The sequence below is a fragment of the Bidens hawaiensis genome, unplaced genomic scaffold, assembly GCF_021521415.1.
Source record: "Bidens hawaiensis isolate Kalapana, Puna unplaced genomic scaffold, B.hawaiensis_p1.1 tig00000780_1, whole genome shotgun sequence".
In the NCBI taxonomy this organism is placed as follows: Eukaryota; Viridiplantae; Streptophyta; class Magnoliopsida; order Asterales; family Asteraceae; genus Bidens; species Bidens hawaiensis.
In genome coordinates this window covers 3,969,276-3,992,111 of record NW_027491045.1, presented here as the reverse complement: position 1 = coordinate 3,992,111, position 22,836 = coordinate 3,969,276, and the positions used below count along the sequence as shown (strand labels likewise).

The window sequence follows — 22,836 nt, the reverse complement described above, 5'->3', positions numbered from 1 at the left end:
GACATGCGGTTTTTCAATTTGTAACATGTTTTCGTTTTGTCACCGACGTCTAGATATGCTTTTCTTGTTCGAAGTTAAAGATTAAGAGTACATTAAACGATCAAAAACGACATGTTTCATCCTATCTCGACAGGACTGATCCAATCATTCATAGTACCAAACATTACATTTTAACACAAACACATGATTCTGATTCCGCTATTATCACTCTCTTCAGAGCCCTTGTTTGCATAAATATATCAAAACCAATCTACCAAAAAAAAAAAAACAAAAACACAAACCAATCTAAATATTACAACCATTATTCCCACATGCAAAGGGTATCATATCGCACCATATCGTCCTGTTCTAGCAATAACACGTATACGCCATGTGAGTCTTCTTTGACACGTATCTCGAAAGATAATTCCCCATTTGAGAACCAGCAGAGGCAGCATCATCAGGAACCAGTATCTTTGTCTTCCCGGAACCTATTCTTTTACCAGCAACGTTTGCGTAAAACAGCCCGGATATTGCTGGTACAAACACGTCACTCTCTGCACATACGTAAAAGTCGATAACTTTTTCGTACTCTGAAGAATCCGACCCCAAAAACTTCTGCTTCTTATCCATTGGCATAATCCCTTCCTGTAAAAAAAGTTAAAATTTATCACATTTTAATCAAAATGAGTAGGGCTGGCAATTTATACACGAGACACGAATACACGACACGTACCTACACGACTTTAACAGGTAGCAGGTAAGGCCTTAACAGGTTTCGTGTACTTAACAGGTAGACACGAATTTACCTGTTAATTTCCGTGTCTAAACAGGTAACATACCTGTTTATCTGTTAAGTACATGTTAACAGTACCTGGTTAGATTTTTATAATTATAATATATATAAGTTATCCTAAACTCTAAATTCGTAAAGCATTCTCTCTCTGTTTCTCAGCCGTCACCACTCACCATTCACAAACATTCCAACTTCGGCTTTTGTTTCACTAAACAGGTTGTTAGATATGTAACAAAAAATAGTTCTTATCATGTATTATCGTGTATACCAGGTAGTAACAGGTTCGTGTTCGTGTTCGTGTTTGTGTTCGTGTTTGGGATACAGGTACACGATAAGTTTTAGTGTCGTGTACAGGTTTACACATTTCGTGTTCGTGGGGTATACACGATATGCCAGCCCTAAAAATGAATAATTACTATTTACTAATTACTGTTTACTAATTACCTTTGTGTAAGTTTTTGGGAAGAAATCTTTCAATGAATCAAGACTGTTATCCCATCTAGACTGAGTCAAATAAACGGCACTGTTTTTAGCAAACCCTAATTTCTTCAAGAACGCTGCAATCTCTTCCGGGCCATAACATTTTTTAGAACCCTGGCAGCCCTTTTGGTTCAGCATATCGAGCCTCAAGTCGACTGCAACAAACTGACTTTCTGACTTGCGGCTCAACGTTTTGAGCCGATCAACGATCGAGTCAACCACTTCGCGAACCTCTGGTTGCAGCTCGAGTGTTCCAAACATGGCTAAACAGCCGACTGAGTTTCTCTCTTCTGTTTCGGCTACACGGGGCTTTTTCATGTTTACCAATGGGAAGTAAGTTGCTAGCCTTATGTTTCCTTTGGTTTTAAATACGGGTTCGATGTTGTTTGCGATGTAATCTTCGGTTACTCGATTTGGAATTCTTAAAACTGCAAGATCTTTTGTTGATAATTCAGCAGGCTGCGTTTTTACCACTTTTACTACTCCGTCTAGACTACTTACAAACTTCTCAATGTCGTAAATATCTCCAAAATTCCTGAAAGATTACATGATTTATATCAGCAAACTGATTATCAGATTCTTTACAGAACTGCAAGAACCACATATTTACCAATCATTATGTACAAGTGCATTAAGCGGTTAAATGGTTATGATGTTACTAACCTCCAATCACCAGGTTCGGTTCCCCTAATGTCTGGAATCACAAGTGTTGCCTTTAGGTATCTTGCCACTAATACTGCATCTGTAACCTGAGGTTTATAATCACAATAGCCATTTACTATTTACTACTGCATCTGTAAATAATAGTTTATAATCACAATCACCAATTCAAACATAAAGTTACAAACTTTTTAGATTATTCTGTTTCTATACCTGAGAAATATGATATTCCGGTCCATTGGTTAATGAGAAAGTGACAAAGCCTTTAGATTCTTCCGGTTCTTCTGCTTGCCAAATTAAAAGTAATTCAAGTTAGGAATGTAATAATGTATACAAGAGCCACTTAAACATTAATAACATAATCGAGATCTGTATAGTGTTGGAATCCAAAACAAACAACTTTTAACGTGAGAAAACGTACAAATAACTAGAGTAATTATGCTAGCACTAGAGTCATTATTACTTTACAGTTTAGTAATGTAATAATGTATGTAAGATACACTTAACATGAATAACATAACGAAGATACGTATAGTTTTAGGATCAAATACAAACAATTATGTTATTATTATTCTCCGGTTTTTAAACTAGACTAATTACTATTACTCTACATTATTTTTTAGGGGTGTGCAAAATAGAAAAATCCAAACCGAAAAACCGAACTGAAACAAAAACCGGCGGTTTGGTTTTATGTTTTTGTAAAATCCGAACTAACGGTTCGGTTTTGGTTTTGCATATAATAAAAACCGAAATAAACCGAACCGAATTCCTAAATGTTTGTTTTTTTATATTTTATATTAAGTAATTTACAAGAATTTAATAAACATGTAACTCAAATATTTTTGGTAAAATGTTTAATAGCCTATTATTTTACAATTAACAAAATTATATATATTTAAATTAATTATTTTTTGAAAACTTGTTTTTGACCTAAAATTTTCAAGATCAAATGGCAAAAACCAAAATAACCGAAACCAAAATGAAAACCAAAGATACCGAACCGCACCACGCACACCCCTATTTTTTATGGTGTATTTACTCTAGTTAAAAAGTATAAAGTAATAATAATTACCCTGGTTCAAAAACTATACAGTAATAAATAATTACTTCACACTTTTTCAAACCAGAGTAATTTTTTATTGTTATTCATTTCATTTTTGTGGGGTAATTAGTAACTACTCCACGTCAAAACTGTAATTACTTTTGTACTTGTACCGCAATAATAATTACTCTAGCTAGCTGTACGTCTATCAGTCTAATTTCATTTGTACCGGATCCCACCGCAACACTAACCTAAAATCGACTTAGACCAACAAGATCTAAGCACAGGACTATCCTCCTTCCACGACCCATCACTATTAACCGCGAAATTCTTCTCCGAATCGCTACTCTCATCGAAACTCTGTGTCGATTCGACCCGATTCACCTACACATAACCCAAACCACATAAACAAAAAAAATTAAAAACACTCCATCCAATTCCTCTAATTCCTCTAATTCCATAACTAACAATCTAATTATAACAGAATGAATCCACTAGCAGCTAAAAGTTAACAACTTTATAACAAATTGAGTGAATTGGAAGCGTACATTATGAGAAATTGGTGCGTCAGTGTGTTCACGCTTGATCATGTCACCAAGCATGACGAACATGGTGACTGTAAGCACACCTGCAACTATTTGCCGTGGATCTATTCTCATTTTGTGGTTCAGATCTGTGTGTGTGTGTGTGTGTTAGGGTTTTGTGAGAATGGTAATGTACAATATGAAACACAAGAGATTGGAAGAATAATAAGGATGGATGGAAATGCAGGTTTGATTATTATTGGATTGGATACTTATATAATAATAAGATTACTATTATTATTATTATTATGGTTTTTCTTCCACTTACATAACCTGCTCTTCTCATGGCACAACGGCTTTTAAGTGACAATCGGCGGTAGAGGTGCACAAACAGGTTTATGATCAGTTTCGGTTCGGGTTGAAACTGGTTTCTTACCATGTTACGATCGGTTTCGGTTCGGGTTTTGACCAGTTTTTGCCCGGTTTCGGTTCGTTTAACTGGTTTGGATCCGGTTTTGATGGAGAAAATTACCAACCGGTTTCAATCGGTTCCAAACCGGTTTCTACATAATCAGCTTCAAACCGGTTCGGTTTCGGGGCGGATCGGTTAACGGTTTATTCGCCCACTTCTAGTTGGCTGCATGGTTTCCTGGGGGAACGTTCAAGCCGAACTCTGAAGCCAGTGTGGGCCCGATTAAGACAATATAATGTGGTCATAGTGTGGTATCAGGGATCTCCAAATTTACAGAGTACGATAGCCTAAATACAAAAAAGTGGATGTTTAAAAAATATATTATTATTATTATTATTATTATTATTATAAGAGAAGGGGATCTTGAATGAAAATTGTGGCAGGAGTTCACATGGGTCAATTGGGATTTTGTAATTGGTGTCCTTTATGTTATTGTGAATATGCAAATAGTTATCATAAGTTTATAGTTATGACATTTAGAGTTCTAAAATATGTAGCCTTGTTTATTTGAAAACCGAGTAAGCTGAACTGAAATTGATTAAAAAACAAATTATCAGAAATCGGATATCGATTATTTTTATATCTCTATTTCATGTATTTACATTTATGCGTATTTTTCATGTATTTGTCAAATTTGTAATCCAAGTTTGATATTGGTTTGGGAGAAATTAACCAAACTGGAAAAATAATCGAACAAACTGGAAGGAAGAATTGAAAACCGATTGGGTAATTCGGTTGAGGCTAATAATTGAACTGAAACGTGCATAGCATTAACTTTAATAAGGCAATTTGTATGTGAGTTACTTTTCCATCGTATTAGCATTGTTTTGGCAACGACGGGGAAACTGTGAAAGTTAAGATTGTTATTAGTCACATTACAACTTTGCAAGTATGGATCGTTATCAGATGATGTGTTATATCTTGGATTGTTAAAATTTGAATTTACCATCTTTTAGTTTTTACATAATGGGTGTATATATAAGAATTTTAATATTTGTGAAGGGTATAAATATATGATAAAAGTAAAAGTGTAGATACCAAAATATTACGTTTGATAGTGGTATATATGAAATTGGTTTACAAACATAAAAGCATATGTTTTTTTTTTCTGAACAACTAATAAAAATATATCAATTTAAAAAACTAGCAAGAAGCTAATGCAATGATAAAAAAAAACATATGTTCTTACATCTATATTTTTTAGTGGACTAATGTTTTATTTTTATTTTTTATTTTTTGGTAAAATATCGTTCATTTGATGTTATAAATATTTTAAATGATGTAAAAGTGCATTTCATTTTAAAATATAGAGAGAAAATCTGCCTTGTCTTTACACTTGTTTAAGATTCTCCTTTATTTAAAGTGGCGGTTAAAGTTGGAGGGTATGTTTTGTGATGAAAGCAAAGTTAAAGGAGTATTTTGTGTTTATTGGTTCACCGACAGTCTACTTTGCATGAGTCATTAAATGTTTATTTAATGATTAATATCAAAAGAAAATATTAGTTGTGATAGTTCGTTTCTTTCCAACGGTTTTAGCACGACTAGCTGTAACAGTGAAGTATCTAAAACAAAATATTAGTGGTAACGATCAAAATTTTATTTTTATCATGTTTCATATAATGTAGTATTGAAGCTTGCGTTGGTTTTACCGGTTGTAACTACAACAATTGAAATGCGCTTTCTAAAAAAAACTTATCAAGACGAATTTGCGCAATCAAATGAATAATGAGTATTTGAAACATTTTTTAATTCGCTTGGTCAAAATAGAAACATTTGACAAGGTGAAATAAGAGGTTGTAATGACTCGATTTCAATCCTTGAATATGAGAAATATGCACCTCATGTGTTTAAATTTATTTATTATCGTGTTTATATTTTTGTTTCGTTTACATTGTTATGAAATACGGTAAAAATAATTAAATTATTAACTATAAGCTAAACAACGAACATAAAACGAATATGATTAATGGGTCATTGTGTTCTAATTAGCTAGGGATTTAAATTTTGATTGGGCTTTAATTGGTTTAAACTTTTAATTTTGTTGAACCTTAAACAAATAGGGGTGACATTATATTATTTTAGTGGTCGTGAAATACAAAAACCGATAAAATTATAGTTTTTTTTTTTCACTAAGAATAAAAAATTGAAGGGTAACTTGCTAAGCCTATAGGTCCACCCCTGTTACATAGTGATTTTGAAAGGCTTGTTGTATACAACTCACTTGATTTTTGAAAGGCTTGTTGTATACCCCAATTTTTTTACAAAATTTTGGTGGATATGTATATTAATTTTTAAGGACCCTATAAAAACATGCAAGTTCACTGAAAAGAAAGTTTGAGTACTTTATCATGATATTGTATTTTATCATGTTTCTCATTTCGCCCCGCCCCGTCCTGAATGGTGATCGACATTTGGTCGTGAAAAGTTCGTAACACCGAATAAAAGGACCCCTTTGGAGGAAAATCATGGGTCCGCCATTGACCATACCCGACTTCAAATCTTAGAACATTGGTGTTCTCCCCTATCAATTGTGTACACTTATGGGTATTAAACCAGAACCATTACAAAGGCTCCTACAATATTTTTCTCACATAGTACATCCTGCTTGTCTTATATTTATCTCAGTGAGCGTTTACCAACTAAATCAAGGATTATTGATGATAAATGAAACTCATGTCACTTCTATTGTCAAAAGATATATCTTTTAATAGACATTACCTACTTAAGTTATGGTCTAAAACATTTTTTTATAATAATTCATTAATATACACGTTAATATAAACACAATACCGAAAGTTGCATTAGAATAGTTTGGTTGGTCGGGTTTCTTATGAAATTAAGGAAGCTTAAGCGTGATAATCGGAAATAGAGGCCCACATTGTTGAAACTTGAAACGAAACATCGGAAGAAGAAAAAGATGATTAAGATATTAACTAACGTAATAATATAATATTCAATAAATTATAAATTTATTTACTACATGTATTATTTTAATAATTATGTATACTAAATATATTTACTACATGTATTAATTTATTATTTTAATAAATTTATTTACTACATGTATTAATTTAAATATTACAAGTATAATTCCTGTTTTCTTTAACCTAAAAACTCTATATTTCTTGTTAAATTTTGAAAATGTGTTTCTAAACTTAAGTTTTTATCACTAGCGTTGTCTTTGATTAACTGATTACAGACGTGCGAATGATAATTTGCTAATAAATGTATTTGGTGATTGGCTTTTGTTGGCCTTTAAAAAAAATATAAACATATGAGGAGACAGAAAATCTTTTGTGCATTAGTCTTTCGTCACCAAGCACGTTTAAGATTTTTTTAAAGTAAGTTATTTGACTAGCACTAGTATGAAGCGCAAACTATGCCACAACTCAAGCTAAGTTTGAATATTCTATCTACTTTAACCTTATGTTTTATTTCTATAGTCAACTCCTTTTTGTTTTTAAATGGAGAAAAGAAAAGTAAAGTTTTTTTTTATATATATTTAGAACGATTAAATATTTGCACACTCCTATTTAACACCCTAACTACCTTATCACCTTACCAATATACTTTAATGATTTGATCTTTTAGTTCTATTTAATATATTATTTCTTTTAATTATAAAGATATATTACAAAAAAAAAATAAACAGAACTAGCAAGAAACTATATCTAAAAGACAACACTCAAACTTCCAAGTACATGACAATATGGAGAAAAAGTTACACCAATAACTCCAATATTCATTGTCCACATTGGATATATTTTTGATCCTTAAGAAACTCGTAGCGTTGGTGCCCTCCATAGTTCTTCTAACGAGCTCGCCAAATAGAGTCACAAGGAAAATCCCATAAACAATCCTTTCTTTCTTATCAATTCTCGAGACCTTGAAAGGGAGGTCCAAAAAATATTTGAGGTTCGAAAATGAGGTAGCCACGAATTTGCATCATTGTAGAACTTGGCACCATATGTTGTTAGCAAACTCACAATGATGTAAAATGTGCTTCAAGTCTTTGATGTAACAATTGCAAATCAAACATAAATCCGATCCATAATATTCATACCTCTCTTTAAAAGAGCCACCAGAGAAAGCTTGCTTGAGCTTGGTTAAGAAAAGTATAACTAATGCATAGAAGTCAAAAAGAGGAAAAACTTAACAATACACAAGGCTTATTAAAGTTTGATACTTTGACGGGCCTAAACGAACTTCCCATACAAAGTTCGAGCTCGAAAAAGTTCGCTTCAATTTTAAGCTTTTTACCAATCCAAGCTCGAATAGCTTACGAGCTAGGGTGCAAACGAGCCGAGTTGCTCGCGAGCTATTCAGGATCAGCTCATGAAAAAACTTGATCAAGCTGAGCCTAAAAGTAAGTTTGTTTAATAAACGAGCCCGAGTTTAGGCTTTACTTGTCGAGCTTGAGCCGACTCATGAGCCTAAACAGTGTATCATTTTTGTAATTTTTATGATATGTAGATATATTTAATTATTATTATTATGAACTAATATACATATGAAAAAAAATAACTAACTAATATATATTATATGTTACATATAGAATTATAATTGAAGAGATATATAAAAGTAATTATAAATACACAAAATTAATTACTAATATATAGTAAACGAGCTATGTCAGAGTCTGAGCCAGACTCGAGCTTGGAAACCTACTCTCGAGCTTTAGAATTAGAAATCGAATCGAGACAAGCTTGAGCTTTGTATAAGTTAAACGAGCTAATCTCAAGCTTTATGTAAGTTAAACGAGTTGAGGTTGAGCCCGGTGAAGCCTGGGCTCAACTCAGTTCGTTTGTACTCCTAATAAGCCCCGCCCGGTCGGCTCGTTTGCTATACGCGGTAGTAAAGGTGCACAAATCGGGTTTTTTAAATATCCGGTTCCGAGCATGGAACCGGGTTCGGGTATGACTGGGTATTGAAAAATCGGGTATTGGCAATAACCGGGTCGGATTCGGTCTGTGTACTGTCTCTAAAAACCATACCCTATGTATCAGGTTCGGGTCAAGTATAGAATTGGGTATTTGAATACCCTATTTCCGGGTATTGAAAAAACCTATTTTTTGGTTTTTTTTCCGGGAGTTGTTATTCAGGTACAGATTTGATTTTTTAGGGGTTGCACCTTTTAGGGGTATTTTTATAGATCAAGTATTTGCAAAACCCGGTTTCGGGTATTAAAAAAAACCGGTTCCGGTATGGAACCGGTTTTGGTTTTCGGGTATTACCGTATATAAATCGAATCCAGTTCCGAGTACGAGTTTTGACACTGAAACGCATATCCTATTCGTACCCTACGGGTAGTGTCGGGTATGGGTTTGGGTATTAAAAACCCGGGTATAAAAAAACCGGTTCCAGGTATTTTTTTGGGTTCGGTTCCGGGTTTGGATTTTTGTGCACCTCTACGCTAATTTTTAACAAATATATTGGCCCATATTTTGGGCCAACAAACGGGCCTAACGAAAACTAAAGCCCAAGGGCTATCACACACTCACACTACCCTTACAACCCACACACATAATAACATCCGTCACCGTCACACACTTCCGATCACCTGATTCACTGACATCCGATCGAATCCCTAATTACAAATGGCTTCAACCGCTGCAGTGCCGTTCTGGAGATCTGCCGGAATGACCTACATAACCTACTCCAACATATGTGCAAACCTCGTGAGAAACTGTCTCAAAGAGCCGCACAAATCCGAAGCTATTAGCCGTGAGAAGGTTCATTTCTCCGTCACTAGATGGGCCGATGGCAAGCCGCAGAAGTCTAGTAATATATATTTTTTAATTCCTTTTTAATTGTTTTGATTTGTTAGGTCTAGGGTTTGCTATCGGTATGCCGTTGTTTTAATTTGAAATAGAATACGTGTACACGGTTCGGTTAGGTTAGGTTAGGTTAGGTTATTAGACAAAACCGGAGTGATCGGTTAATCGATTATATTAACCAATTGGTTTTTGGTTTATTTCGGTTAGTGACCAAAACCAAATTTGGGCTAAAGTTTTTAATTGTATATATGAAATGAAGGTATATATTAATATATACATGAAATGGAGGTATAAATACCATATGTGGAGGTATAATATATGCAACAACAACCGTAACCAGTAAATCCCACAAATAGTCAAAGTTATCAGTAGGGTCGGGGATGGTGGGATGTAGGCAAACCTTTTCTCTACCCCTAGGGATAGAGAGACTGCTTCTAGTGAGACCCCCGGCTCCAAAGCAAACAACATAACAGTAAAACAATTAATAAAGTAGGAATTTAAGAATGTGTAATAGTTATTGCTAAAAAATAATAAGTATATAAGTAAAAATAAAAAAAAAACAAACAAACAAATAAAAATAGATAAGAATAAAAATAAAAACAAAAACGAATAAATAAATAAGACATAACTAAATAAATAAAAATAGATAACGATGAAAATATAATAATAATAATTAATAATAATAAAGAATACTAAGTACTTTAAGTTACAACCATAGGACATAATTTTAACCAAAAAAAACTATACCGAACCCCTAAAAGTCTTTAACCCTAATCCTACGTCTCCATGAAGTCCTATCATCAACCATATCCTCGGAGAGTTGGAGGTATAATATTTCAAATACAAGAAATGGTTTTCGGTTCGGTTTATTCTGGTTAGTGACTGAAACTAAATTTGGGCTAAATATTTTTGATTAAAGATACATGAATGGAGGTGTATATACATGAAATGAAGGTATGTATATATACATGAAATGGATTAAAAAATATATTAAATTGAGGTATAGTATATGGAATACAAGAAATACAGGTATAAAAGCTAGGGATATATGATATGAATAGTTCGGTTCTGTTAATTTCGGTTAATCGGGGGTACAATAAATAACAGATAGCCGAGTGTTGGTTCGGTTATTGCTTACCCTGGGGTTTATGCAGATTAGTTTGTATATGATGCTTTTGTTTTAATTCGAATTGTGTCGTTTTGTTAGCTTTGTAGTTTTTAGATGTTGGATATCGTTTGTGAAATCATGTTTGTGATTCATCATTCATGCTACAATTGAACCTTACAGGATGTTAATGTCATGACTGTTATATGCAATAAATTTATTTGACCTCCACCATTGTGTCTGCTACTGCATTTATACTTATTGTATGCATTTGAAATACTCTTTTGAGCCTCTTTTGACTAGGCGTGTAAACGAGCTGAGTTGGGCCCGAGCTTGACTAGGCTCGAGCGCGGCTTGTTTTGACTTACGGAGACTCGAGCTCTTTTTCTAAAGCTCGATTTTGGCTTGTCAATTGTTTTTTCAAGCTCGGGCTTGGCTCGTTTATTATTTGTTAATTAATTTATATACGTTTTTAATTTTTTTTTATATATTTTGAGAAAAACTTTAAATGAGCCTAAGCTTTGCTTGAGCTCACGTAGTACCTTAAACGAGCCAAAGCTTGGCTCGAGCTCGACTGGGTAATCTAAAACTAATACATAGAAGTCTCAAAGTGGTAAAACTTAAAAGCACACAACGCTTGACAAGCTAAATGAGCTTCCCATACAAGGCTCGAGCTCGATAACTGAATTGAGTTTTATTTGAGGCTCAGGCTCAACTGGAGCTCGTAAAAGCTCAGCTCGTTTCGAGCTTTTTATTGTTCTGAGCTCGAGTAGATTGCGAGCGGCTTGGCTCATTTGCACCCCTATTTTTGACTTGTTTGACATGATTCTTTAGCTAATCTTCAACCGGTTTGACCTTTTAGCAAGAAAACGACAACCTATCTTATTTGATTCTGATTCATCACCTTTAATGACATCTTATAAGTTATCTACCATCAACAAAGAAATTAGAGTCGCTGCAATTTATGTGAAGCTAAGACAGTTTTTCCTTTCATAGCAAATTTGACGCTATTTTATATGAGGGGGTCGACTCGGGTTAGGTCAAATAGAAAAAAGGTTAACTCCGTGCTAAATGGTTTGGACAAACGAGTCACCCAAATTGCGTTTTTTAATGCATAAAGTGATAAAACTTCCTAAACAGTTGTTTAATTAGTATAGTTTTGTGACCATATATCACGAACTAATTACTCATAAAAAATGTGATAATTTGTAAGATTAGTGTTTCGGCCTTTCGCGTACCCAGCCCGGCACGGCGAGCTTGTTTTGTCATCTCTGTGTTTATAGACATTTTTTTATTTCTCTTCTTTAGGCTGATTTGTGATGTTTGATACTCAAATCTTAGGTGCTTTTGTTTCTTTATTCATGAACTGAATTTATATCCTATTCTACGAAAGACTGTCTTACTTCTTTACCATTTGTTTTGTTTCTTGAACAGCTATCAGGTCTGATTCTTCTGAAGATTGAGACCGGAAGATTTTACCTTTTGCATTTGTTGTTGAAGTTGATCTGGGCTTGGTTCTTGAATCTAGAACAATGTTGCCATTAATAAGTTTTGTTGCGATTTGAACCTTGTTTGAATGGATTTTATGTTATTTCTGATGTCAAATCAGTTATTTGATTGGTAATGTTTTCATTATATAACAACTCATTACTTGAGTTCTGCTTAACCGTTGTAGGTTGCTGACTACTGCATATTATCTTATAACAACTCGTTATTTGAGTGCTGTGCGTAACTTATCGGTCCTATTAGTTTTAAAGATCGCCTTGCGTTCCAATGCATTTTGATCTCAGACATTTGGCACTAAATCAGAAGGGGGTGAGTAGATCAATTTTTATAAATACACACGGACGAGAAGATCAGGGCCGTGTAGCTCATGGTTTCACAAGTAGATCATGGATTCACGAGTAGGTAAAACATCCCAAAAAACATCCACCATGAACATCCCAAAAAACATCCTCAAAACCAAACTCCATATCCTCCTCGTGACCTCGCCGAATCTCTCTCTCCTGTACACCGCCCCATCCTTTCTCAACATCCTCGTGAATCCATGATCTACTCGTACCTTCTAATTTAGTGGCAAATGTTCGGTTGTGATTGACTGAACAAATTACTCGTCTAGACAACTCTTTTACCCAGTCCGGTCATTTAGTTACAAACATTTTGGAGATTCTTTAAGAAACATTGGCGATAATGAAAACCATTTTCAATAAGGGTTGTTATATTCAAACACACCATGGTGTGTTAGTAACTATATACGACTCGTATAGGGGCTATACGAGTCGTATAGCCCTCACATGCCTGACAGATGTACGAAGGGGACATTGTGACTGCTTTTTCATTCTATACGAGTTGTATAGGCTTACTATCTCGTATAGACTCACTAGTCACATCTGACCTATACGAGTCGTATACTACCTGACGGTTATTTTCAATATTTTGTATTTTTAAAGTAATTAAAAAAAGTGCCTAGACAAGTCAAATAGGTTCTATACGAGTCATATAGCCCTATACAACTCGTATAGGGGCTATAAGATACAAGGGGACAACGTCTGACATACTTAGACACAAAAAAACATACTTTTGTACCTATACGAGTCGTATTGGCGCACCTAGTGTTCAAATAACCTATATGGTGTTTGAATAACCTAAGGGATATACATTCCGGGAATTTTCTCTTTAAGAAAGTATAAAGTATTACTCGAGAACAAATATAATCGGGTGGTTCAATAGCCCGTCGAAGCATTTCAAAAGAAAATACAAACATATACAATCGTCTAAACAGTCTAAACCTGTCGTACCAACTAACTAACTTCCGTTACTCTCCGGCGAACATCCGGCGTTGATCCGTCATCAACCAATCACAATCCTCTCCAATTTCATTCAGATCTACATACATCTACTAATTCAAACCCTAGCCATTCGTCATTCAATCTCATTTCACCATCAACATGACTTCCAAAACATCATCCAGGTCACGAGGCGGCTCATTATATAGCAATAATAATAATAAAGACACCGGACCTAAGCTAGAGGAGAATCTCAATATCTTCAAGTCTGATAAGTTTGACGCCGATGCGTTTGTTAACTCCAAGTGTAATTCGTTGAACGAGAAGGTTTGTGCTCTCATATTGCTTCATGTTTTATAACTTATTATATCGATTATATTGCGGTTTCGAATTGCTTAAGTTTAATGTATTTGGATAGTGGATGAGTATAAATTGTATAGTGTATATAGTTATACACCATTAGTATTAAGTTATTGAGTACTCGAGAGTTATCGGTGATGCATAGGTTTGTTAAATCCAAGTATAATTCGTTGAACGTGAAGGTTTGTGTTCTCATATTGCTTCATGTTTTGTAAATTATTATATCGATTATATTGCGGTTTGGTATATAAATAAGGCCTAATTGTTAAATATTAATTAAATTAACGTGCTAACTGTGAGAATCAAGTAGTATAATTATATATACAACATAGTGTAATTACAACATAGTTATTGATGATCTATCCTGTCTCCATCAAATGCAAACGCAGAATACCTAGGCATCACCGATAATTCTCGAGTTCTTGATAACTTAATACTGACTTAAACCTAACTCGGTAACTCCATCCTTATACACTCATGGTGCATACAGGAAATACTCATCCAAAATCTAGATATATTAAACTTAGGGGAAAGTTAACATATAAATTAAATTAGTGTGCTAACTGTGAGGATCAAGTAGTGTAATTATATATACAAGTAGTGTAATTACATAATTACAATTTACACTACTTTTATATATAATTACACTACTTGATTCTCACAGTTAGCATGCTAATTTGATTTATATATGTTAACTTTCCCCTAAGTTTAATATATTTAGATTTTGGATGAGTATTGCCTGTATACACCATGCATATATAATGATGGAGTTACTAAGTTAAACTGAAGTTAGTATTAAGTTATAAAGAACTCGAGAATTATCGGTGATGTCTAAGTATGCTGCGTTTGCATTTGATGGAGACAGGAATACAGGATAGATCATTAATATCAGTTATATTGACACAATATGAATATAGTTAAATGAAGAATATGTATTATATTGTAAAATGTAGGCAGGTGTTTATGTGTTTATTAATACACTTAAGAAAAGATAGAAGTGATGTGTTGACACAAGATATGAATGCTATTTCATGATATGTGATTATATTCTATATGATAATTCATTTATTGTGAGACATATGATGCTATACTCTGGAAGGTAGTGATCCTGTCAAAATCTCGGATATTTTGTATATTCTATTATCACATGTCTGGATGTTATTAATAGTAGGTAGCTTATACCAGTAAGTAGTAGTAACATTTGGTTGTTAGTAGAAGTTGAATTTATATATAATTCTGTTCTTGTAGAGTTGGAAACAGAATTCACAAATCTTAAAATTAAAAAAAAGTATATAGATTAACATATAATGATATAAAATTGTATATGTGTGTGTATATCATGAGCAATAGGGATGGAGTTACTGAGTTTGATTGAAGTAGGGTTGTTTTCTAGTTATCTGTGCTAACTGCTAACAGTCTAGATCATCAAATATCAAATATATTGACATAATATGAATCATGTATGTTAAACGCAGAACATATATAATATTATCAAACATTAGCAGGTGTGTATGTGTATATGACTACACTTTGGAAATGGTAGATAGGATATAATGATGCAAGATATGAATGCTATTTCATATGATTGTGTTTGGCAGTCTGACAAATTCCAAACCCTAGAATCTAGATGCAGCTGGCATATGAAGAATGTACATATAATATGTTTAAAGTAACTTGAAACATTATCTATACATATAATATGTTTAAAGTAACTTGAAACATTATCTACTATACTATGCATACTTTATTTGTTGATTAGTTGTTTTATTATTACTTACATATCCTTCATCTACTTACCAGGAGATAAGGCAATTATGCTCGTATCTTGTGGATCTAAAGAGAGCTTCTGCAGAGGAAATGCGTAGGAGTGTATACGCTAATTACACAGCATTCATACGGTGGGTCCCTTTCAGAAGTATTAATAGATTGAAAAGATGTTGGTTAGTTATATTCCATTGATGTTTGGTTAATTGTTGCAAATATTTCAGCACGTCAAAAGAGATATCAGACTTAGAAGGTGAACTACTGTCGATAAGAAACCTACTATCTACTCAGGCTACATTAATTCATGGTCTGGCTGACGGGGTCCATGAGGAATCGCTATCTTCCACCGTCCCACGTGGTTCGCTTTCAAACGGTTTGTCTGCTGACGTGGACCGAGATCCTTCAGACTTAGAGAATTGGTTAATCGATTTCCCTGATACCCTCGATGTTTTGATAGCTGAAAGACGAGTAGACGAAGCTTTAACTATCCTTGATGAAGGAGAACATGTAGCTTCTGAAGCGACAAGAAAAAACTCACTGAGCCCTGTTTTATTAACATCTCTCCAAACTGCCATAACTGAATCTAGGCAAAAATTAGCCAATCAGCTTGCAGATGCTGCTTCACAACCAACGACACGTGGCGGTGAGCTGCGTGCAGCTATTACTGCTCTTAAAAAACTCGGAGATGGCCCACGGGCCCACAGTCTTTTACTCCAATCACACTCCCAGAGGCTTCAATCCGACATGCAAAATCTTCGTCCTTCAAGTACATCATTTGGTGGAGCATACACAGCAGCTATTTCACAACTGGTGTTTTCTGTTATTGCTCAAACAGCAACTGATGCGAATGCCATTTTTGGGAATGAACCGGCTTATAGCTCTGAGCTTGTGATGTGGGCTACAAAACAAACTGAAGACTTTGCGGTTCTTGTTAAACGACACGCGCTAGCTTCATCTGCCGCTGCTGGTGGATTAAGGGCTGCTGCTGAATGTGTGCAAATAGCTTTGAGACATTGTTCTTTGTTGGAAGCTCGTGGTTTGGCACTTTGTCCTGTGCTTTTGAAGCTTTTTAGACCGAGTGTTGAACAGGCACTTGATGCGAATTTGAAACGGATTGAAGAGAGTACTGCTGCTTTGGCTGCTGCTGATGATTGGGATCTTTCTTCTTCACCAGCTGTTACACGTCTTTCTGGAAGGGCTTCGGGTACATCCATTAATACCATAACAGCTTATCAACATAAACTCTCGAGTAGTGCTCAAAGGTTCAATTCTATGGTCCAGGTGAGTATTTTAGTCATGGCATTTGTGTGGTTTTATTTAGGTCTGTATACAAACAGGTGAACACTTAAATTGATATATTTTCGTGTTCGTGTTTCGTTCATTAAGAAAATGAGCGTGTTCGTGTTCATGTTAGTTTATGTTAGCTTATTAATATTCTAAACGAAACATAAACGGACACTAACAAACATAAGTGTGCACAAATGAGCACCAACTAGAAGTAAACAACAATATCCAAATTTAAGTCTAAATACAATCATCACCACATAGAATTTCGCTTATTTGAATTGATTCGGATACTGAACATTCCTATTACCACATAATTTATCCAACATGGATGTGAATGAACATAAATAAACAAACATAGATGATGAACATAAACGGACATCAACAATCCATGAACATAATGAACGAATGGGACATGTATCCACGTTCATTCATTAAATTAAACATGCAATAAAAGTTGTTCGTGTCTTAAATGAACCATCGCTCGGTTTGTTTGCAGTACTATTATTGTGCCACCTTGACATCAACTCATGTTGCATGATGCAGGATTTCTTTGAGGATGTTGGGCCATTGCTAAGCATGCAGTTAGGAGGCAAAATGTTGGAGGGATTATTCCACGTATTCGATTCATATGTTAGCATGCTCATTAGAGCACTCCCGGGCTCCATGGAAGAAGAATTGAACTATGAAGGATCCAGGAATAAAATAGTTAAGATGGCCGAGACCGAAAGTCAGCAAATGGCATTACTTTCAAATGCATCATTGTTAGCCGATGAACTATTACCTCGTGCAGCCATGAAACTTACCCCTACAGTTCAAGCAATTTACAATGATGACCCTCGCAGACGACCTTCAGATCGACAAAACCGAAATTCCGAGCAACGGGAATGGAAAAGACGCCTTGCAAGCATTGTAGATAGATTGAAAGATAGTTTCTGCAGACAACATGCCCTATATCTTATTTTTACTGAAGATGGTGATACTCATTTAGCTGCAGAAATGTATATAAACATGGATGAAGGAGTTGAGGAAATAGAATGGTTCCCTTCTCCAATATTTCAGGTACATACAACAATAGGGACAAGATCACGAGAAAACACATTCTTCGTGAGAAAACTAAAAAACTCCATACTATATATACACTATCATACTACACACATGATATTAGTACTGCATATATGCAGTATGGAGTTTTTTAGTTTTTCACGAAGAAGAGTTTTCTCATGATTCCTCCCCTACAATATTGTAACTGTTGGTTTATAGTTATCAGATAAAGATTAATCCGAGGGTTTTGTTATTGTTTTAGGAGCTGTATGCCAAGCTTTACAGGATGTCTGCTATAGCAACAAAAATGTTTGTTGGAAGGGAACGTTTTTCAACATTGTTGTTTATGAGGCTTACAGAAACCGTCATCTTATGGCTTTCGGAAGACCAAACCTTTTGGGAAGATATTTTAGAAGGACCGACGCCTTTAGGTCCACGTGGCCTTCAACAGGTATGTAGGAGCGTGGGACATAATTTATTTATATATTTATTTATTATGTATTTTTGTTTAATCGTTTTTTGTCTTGCAAATTTGCAGTTTTATTTGGACATGAAGTTTGTCATGTTATTTGCTTCCCAAGGGCGTTACTTATCTCGAAATTTAAAACAAGCTGTGAATGGGATTATAAATAAGGCACTTGTAGCCTTCTCTGCAACGGGAATAGATCCATACAGGTTAGTGTAAAGTATCTGCAAAATACTGAAATACTCATTTTACATTATTTTTAACATTAATTTTTTTGTGGCAGTGTGCTTCCGGAGGATGAGTGGTTCGATGAGGTATGTCAAGGCGCGATAGATAGGTTGAGCTAGAAGTCAAGACTAGCCAATGGGAACGGGATCTAAGCAGCCGTATCATCCTTCCGATCGCATGGCAGTTCGTAAGCAGATTAATTCCCCTCTTGTATATCTGGTATCTGCAACATATTTGTTTTGTAATCATAGAATTTTATGTTTCATTTTAGAATATTCCAGCGTGTATATCTGTCTTTTACCCCATCTTTTGAGTACAAATCTATGGTATTCTTTGATTAAATGGATGTGATATAACAGTATCATAGACAAACTAACTGGATATGCACAACTTTGATTCTTAGGATGGTGCTTTATACAAATGCTAGAATAGACATCTAGAAGCCTGTATTATAAAACTAACAGTGGATATTAAGTTACTAACTAGGGGTGTAAGTATGTAAGATCAAGGAGTATTAGGTGCAATTTCTAGGGCTTGTATCGTGTCATGAAAAGGAGTCCCGGGAGCTGTAGAAAACCCTTCATCATGAGAGAACATTCCCGCTTCTTGATGAAACACACTAACTGCTGGACTATTATTAATATTGCTGTTGTTGTTGTTGACTTCCTCAACTACTTCATGGTTTGACTTTCTGGACTCATCCTTAACATCAAATGTTTTCAGAATTGCAGCAATCTTTTGGCTAAATGAATCTTGTGACGACAATATTTCTCTGTTTTGATGCAAAAACCTGAAGAAGAAAATCAGGAAAGCCAAGGTTGACGATAACCCGGCAATAAGGAATAGCCCCTTGAAACTATCGAGCCTGAGCTGGTCAGAGTTGACTTTAGGTCCATTCTGCTGGTCACAGCTGTCTGCTGTTCCGAACCATTGGTTGGAAATATTCAACATTTTCTCCTCTGTTACTTTCAAGACCGCGTGTGACATGTCGTGAACCAGCGAGGACCCTTTTGTAAATGCCTGCAGATACAATAGTAACAATACTATTATTATCATAAGGTATGTAGTCCTCGATTGGAATCGATATATGGAACAAAACTTACAAAACCGAAGCCTGCGGTTTTGTAGACGGGACCTGTCATGGTGTAGTTACAATATTTGGCCAAAAAGACTCGAATATATGGAACCTCATCCATAATCGCGGAAACCCCACCGTTTTTACTTCCTAACGCAAGGGCGTTATTGTAATCCTCAAACGTGCTGTAGACTTTTAACTGGTCATCACTAAAATTCATCCCTTTCAACATATCCCTGACGTACGAACCCTCTTGGTATCCTACCGATTCTCCGTTTCTCAGAATCTCATAGATGTCCGTGTAACTAGGTTGAAGCTGTTGAACCGTTAACATAGATGTCAAGCTCGCGGTGTAGCTCGAGGTCAGAACCAACACCACGAACACCCACACGATCACCACAAATCTCGATAAGTTGCTGATCAACGTCGCCCCTACACAATCCATAATCAAATTAGTAAAAGTCGAAGGTGTACGTGTGTATTTGTGTGTGTAAACACACACTTACTGTGCGCATAAACAATTGTGGAGAAGGAGAACCACAAGAGCATTCCCACTTGGTCTTCACTGGTGCCTCGGAACTCTTCGTTTACGCGATGCTCGATGAACCATACCACGAATCCGATGTATATGAAAAACGCCCCAGTTGTTATCCAAAGCTCTGTCTTTAAGGGCTTCATGAAGATCCATGCACTCTTTCTTTCATCTTTGATTGGAACTATCAATGAAACCCCCGCCTCGGTGTACGGTAATGTGAAGTCGACACGATCCGAGCGGTCTGCAAGTATCGTGATGTCTCCAACCACCGCATCGAATTTCTGTTAACATTAAAGGATTAGATCCAGCCAACATTTTATATTACAAATGAACAAATTATCTATTTGATTTTGTTACCCCATCAGAGAGATTGAAAACAAGATCAGTATAGCTTCCTGCTGGTTTCATGCCATCTGGAGTAACAAAAGGTATGTACTCATATTTGACTGCGTAAGGCAACTCGCCAACGACCGCATCGAAAACGTCCACACAGAAGCCCGTGACGACAACTTGTTTGGTTTGCGGGTCTGTGTTGGCATCTATAAACTGAGCAAACCCGCCTTTTGCTGGAACACCGATTCTTAATATGTTTGCATTGTTTGTCGGCATCTCCCAGCCTTTAGGGATAACATAGGTGTCACCGGGCCACATGACCGGCTTAAGAACCTTCATTTGATTGGTTAATGTCTTCGAGATCCCAGTTTCTGGACTCCAAAACCCGATTGATTTCTCCCCCTTACCTATAACATTCACTATTTCGTACACCGACGGTTGCAACTGTCCATCAACGATATGGAAATCGCCGAACTGTGTGTTTCGGATCAACCGAATGAGACTCGGTCCCATTTCCGAAACTCCAATGGCATCCAAATCGCTTATTAGTTCCCGAGAGTCTCGTTTGACTCGTTTGAAAGTCGTATTGATTTCATTCCCGACTTTTTCAACCGCCATTGCTAATGCAAAAACGGCATCATACGACCATATCCCAAACATGTCCAATTCTGTCGGATCGTCCTCCGGATACTGCTTCCAGAATTCCCGTTTCCATCGTTTCTCAAACTCGATTAGCTTGTACCTGGGGATATACGACTTCACACCAACTACTCCTTGCAGCGACGACTCAATATCCGCACGATCGAAACCATGCAAACGGCTCGTGATCACCTCGGTTATGATCCAAACATACCCTTCTTCCATCATCCCGGTTTCCTTCACTCTCTTGAACAACCGAGAGGCCAACTCCGGTAACGCGTGCACCACGAAAACCCGAGTCTGCATCGTCTTTAGCTTATAAAGCTCCGAACGAATCCAATCGTCAGAAGCCGACGGATGTATAACTGTCTGGTGCATAACTTTAGTACTAATATTCATCATCGCATCCGATAAATACGGAACAAGCCCTCTTCCATACTCATCATCTTCATACACAAACACAACTTCCTTCCAGTTAAAGTACTTGATCACATCGACAATGGGCTTAAGCTGAGACGTCGAATCATGCGCAGACCGGACAAAATACAAATTATCGGTTAACGAAAGAGAAGGACTCGTAGCAGGCGAGATAATTGGTACTTTTGATTTATCACCAATATCGATAACAAAATCCGCTTGTGCAGATGTCGTCGGTCCCATAATCGCCATGACTTGAACGTTTTTTAACAGGTCGATCGCTGCAGAAGCTGCGTGAACATTATCTTGCTTCGAATTTCTAAAGTGTGGGCGGATTACCGTCGTGTAGTTGTCATGCTTTCGATAGAAATCGTCTATCGCCATCGAAATGCAAGTCTTGCTCATCTTGCCAACACTGGTATTCATATCTAGTATCACTCCTATCTCTACATTTGTTTTGCAGTGTACCAGACATAACAAGCTTATGATAATATGAACAAAGATTAACATATGATGAGAATTAATCATCATGGATGATATTAATGTGTTTGTAAAAGTTGAAGCATATCAGAATGAAGTGGATGTAAGTAGAAAAGTTTGAAAGGAATTTGATGAAAGAAGTGAATATGATTTGGTCAACCCTTTATGCAGTTTTTTGCTTGCTTAAAGAGTTAAAAGAAATAGATTGAGCCACTTATTTATTTATATTTTAATATAAGTCAAATCAGACATTAAATATTATATATGCATGCGAAACAGCCATGTAGTTTCTCAGTTAAAAAGTCGGACTGATTCTTTTCTAAAAAATGACAAATCCTGCAATTAATACTTGTTTGACAATGTCCTATGTCCCATGACGTGCATGGCGTGTCTTACAAGATGCGTGAAGATTCTTTCGTTTTTAAACGATAAGATACGTTCGTGATCGCAGGCAGTGCTAGGTAGCGTAAGCCTATCATTTTGTTTTTCAGGGAAAACCCGTCAACCGTAGACTCACTATGATAAAACCCGGTTAAGATTGGATTCGAACTTGATATATGTGACATCCATCTCAAATTTTCACTTTATTT

At 35.7% G+C, this 22,836-nt stretch overlaps 4 protein-coding genes across 5 annotated transcripts in view; 2 read left to right on the top strand and 2 right to left on the bottom strand.

Moving 5' to 3' along the window:
- The window catches only part of LOC143538731 (uncharacterized), a 173,681-nt gene that overhangs the window by 113,791 nt on the left and 37,054 nt on the right, over positions 1-22,836 (top strand). The window lies entirely within an intron of this gene.
- LOC143538630 (protein MANNAN SYNTHESIS-RELATED 1-like) lies at positions 101-3,685 on the bottom strand. Its single transcript, XM_077032147.1, has 6 exons — positions 3,506-3,685; positions 3,209-3,341; positions 2,134-2,199; positions 1,919-2,009; positions 1,220-1,790; positions 101-627 (listed from the first exon to the last, which is right to left on the bottom strand). Exons 1-6 carry the CDS (start codon positions 3,614-3,616, stop codon positions 349-351), a joined length of 1,251 nt encoding a protein of 416 aa, XP_076888262.1. The 5' UTR covers positions 3,617-3,685; the 3' UTR covers positions 101-348.
- Positions 13,654-19,085, top strand: LOC143538614 (exocyst complex component EXO84B-like). Of its 2 annotated transcripts, XM_077032139.1 has the most exons (7): positions 13,654-13,948; positions 15,782-15,879; positions 15,970-17,026; positions 17,576-18,091; positions 18,336-18,524; positions 18,612-18,748; positions 18,823-19,084. In XM_077032139.1, exons 1-7 carry the CDS (start codon positions 13,784-13,786, stop codon positions 18,884-18,886), a joined length of 2,226 nt encoding a protein of 741 aa, XP_076888254.1. In that variant the 5' UTR covers positions 13,654-13,783; the 3' UTR covers positions 18,887-19,084. The 2 variants fall into 2 exon arrangements, with proteins under 2 accessions (XP_076888254.1, XP_076888248.1); XM_077032133.1 differs by having other exon boundaries at positions 18,336-18,748; positions 18,823-19,085.
- LOC143538605 (glutamate receptor 2.7-like) lies at positions 19,254-22,425 on the bottom strand. The gene is made up of 4 exons (XM_077032126.1): positions 20,735-22,425; positions 20,349-20,658; positions 19,871-20,274; positions 19,254-19,787 (listed from the first exon to the last, which is right to left on the bottom strand). The coding sequence occupies exons 1-4, from the start codon at positions 22,295-22,297 to the stop codon at positions 19,272-19,274; spliced, it is 2,793 nt and encodes a 930-aa protein (XP_076888241.1). The 5' UTR covers positions 22,298-22,425; the 3' UTR covers positions 19,254-19,271.

Bases quoted from the DNA above. Each gene is read 5' to 3' on its own strand.
- LOC143538630 (XM_077032147.1), bottom strand. From the start codon at position 3,616: ATGAGAATAGATCCACGGCAAATAGTTGCAGGTGTGCTTACAGTCACC. The intron at 3,342-3,505 runs GTACGCTTCCAA...GGTTATGTGTAG, and splicing joins ACGCACCAATTTCTCATAAT to GTGAATCGGGTCGAATCGAC. The intron at 628-1,219 runs GTAATTAGTAAA...CTTTTTTTACAG, and splicing joins TCCCAAAAACTTACACAAAG to GAAGGGATTATGCCAATGGA.
- LOC143538614 (XM_077032133.1), top strand. From the start codon at position 13,784: ATGACTTCCAAAACATCATCCAGGTCACGAGGCGGCTCATTATATAGC. The intron at 17,027-17,575 runs GTGAGTATTTTA...TGCATGATGCAG, and splicing joins GGTTCAATTCTATGGTCCAG to GATTTCTTTGAGGATGTTGG. The intron at 18,749-18,822 runs GTTAGTGTAAAG...TTTTTGTGGCAG, and splicing joins ACGGGAATAGATCCATACAG to TGTGCTTCCGGAGGATGAGT.
- LOC143538605 (XM_077032126.1), bottom strand. From the start codon at position 22,297: ATGATGATTAATTCTCATCATATGTTAATCTTTGTTCATATTATCATA. The intron at 20,659-20,734 runs GTAACAAAATCA...TAATGTTAACAG, and splicing joins TTTTCAATCTCTCTGATGGG to AAATTCGATGCGGTGGTTGG. The intron at 19,788-19,870 runs GTAAGTTTTGTT...TTGTATCTGCAG, and splicing joins AAACCGCAGGCTTCGGTTTT to GCATTTACAAAAGGGTCCTC.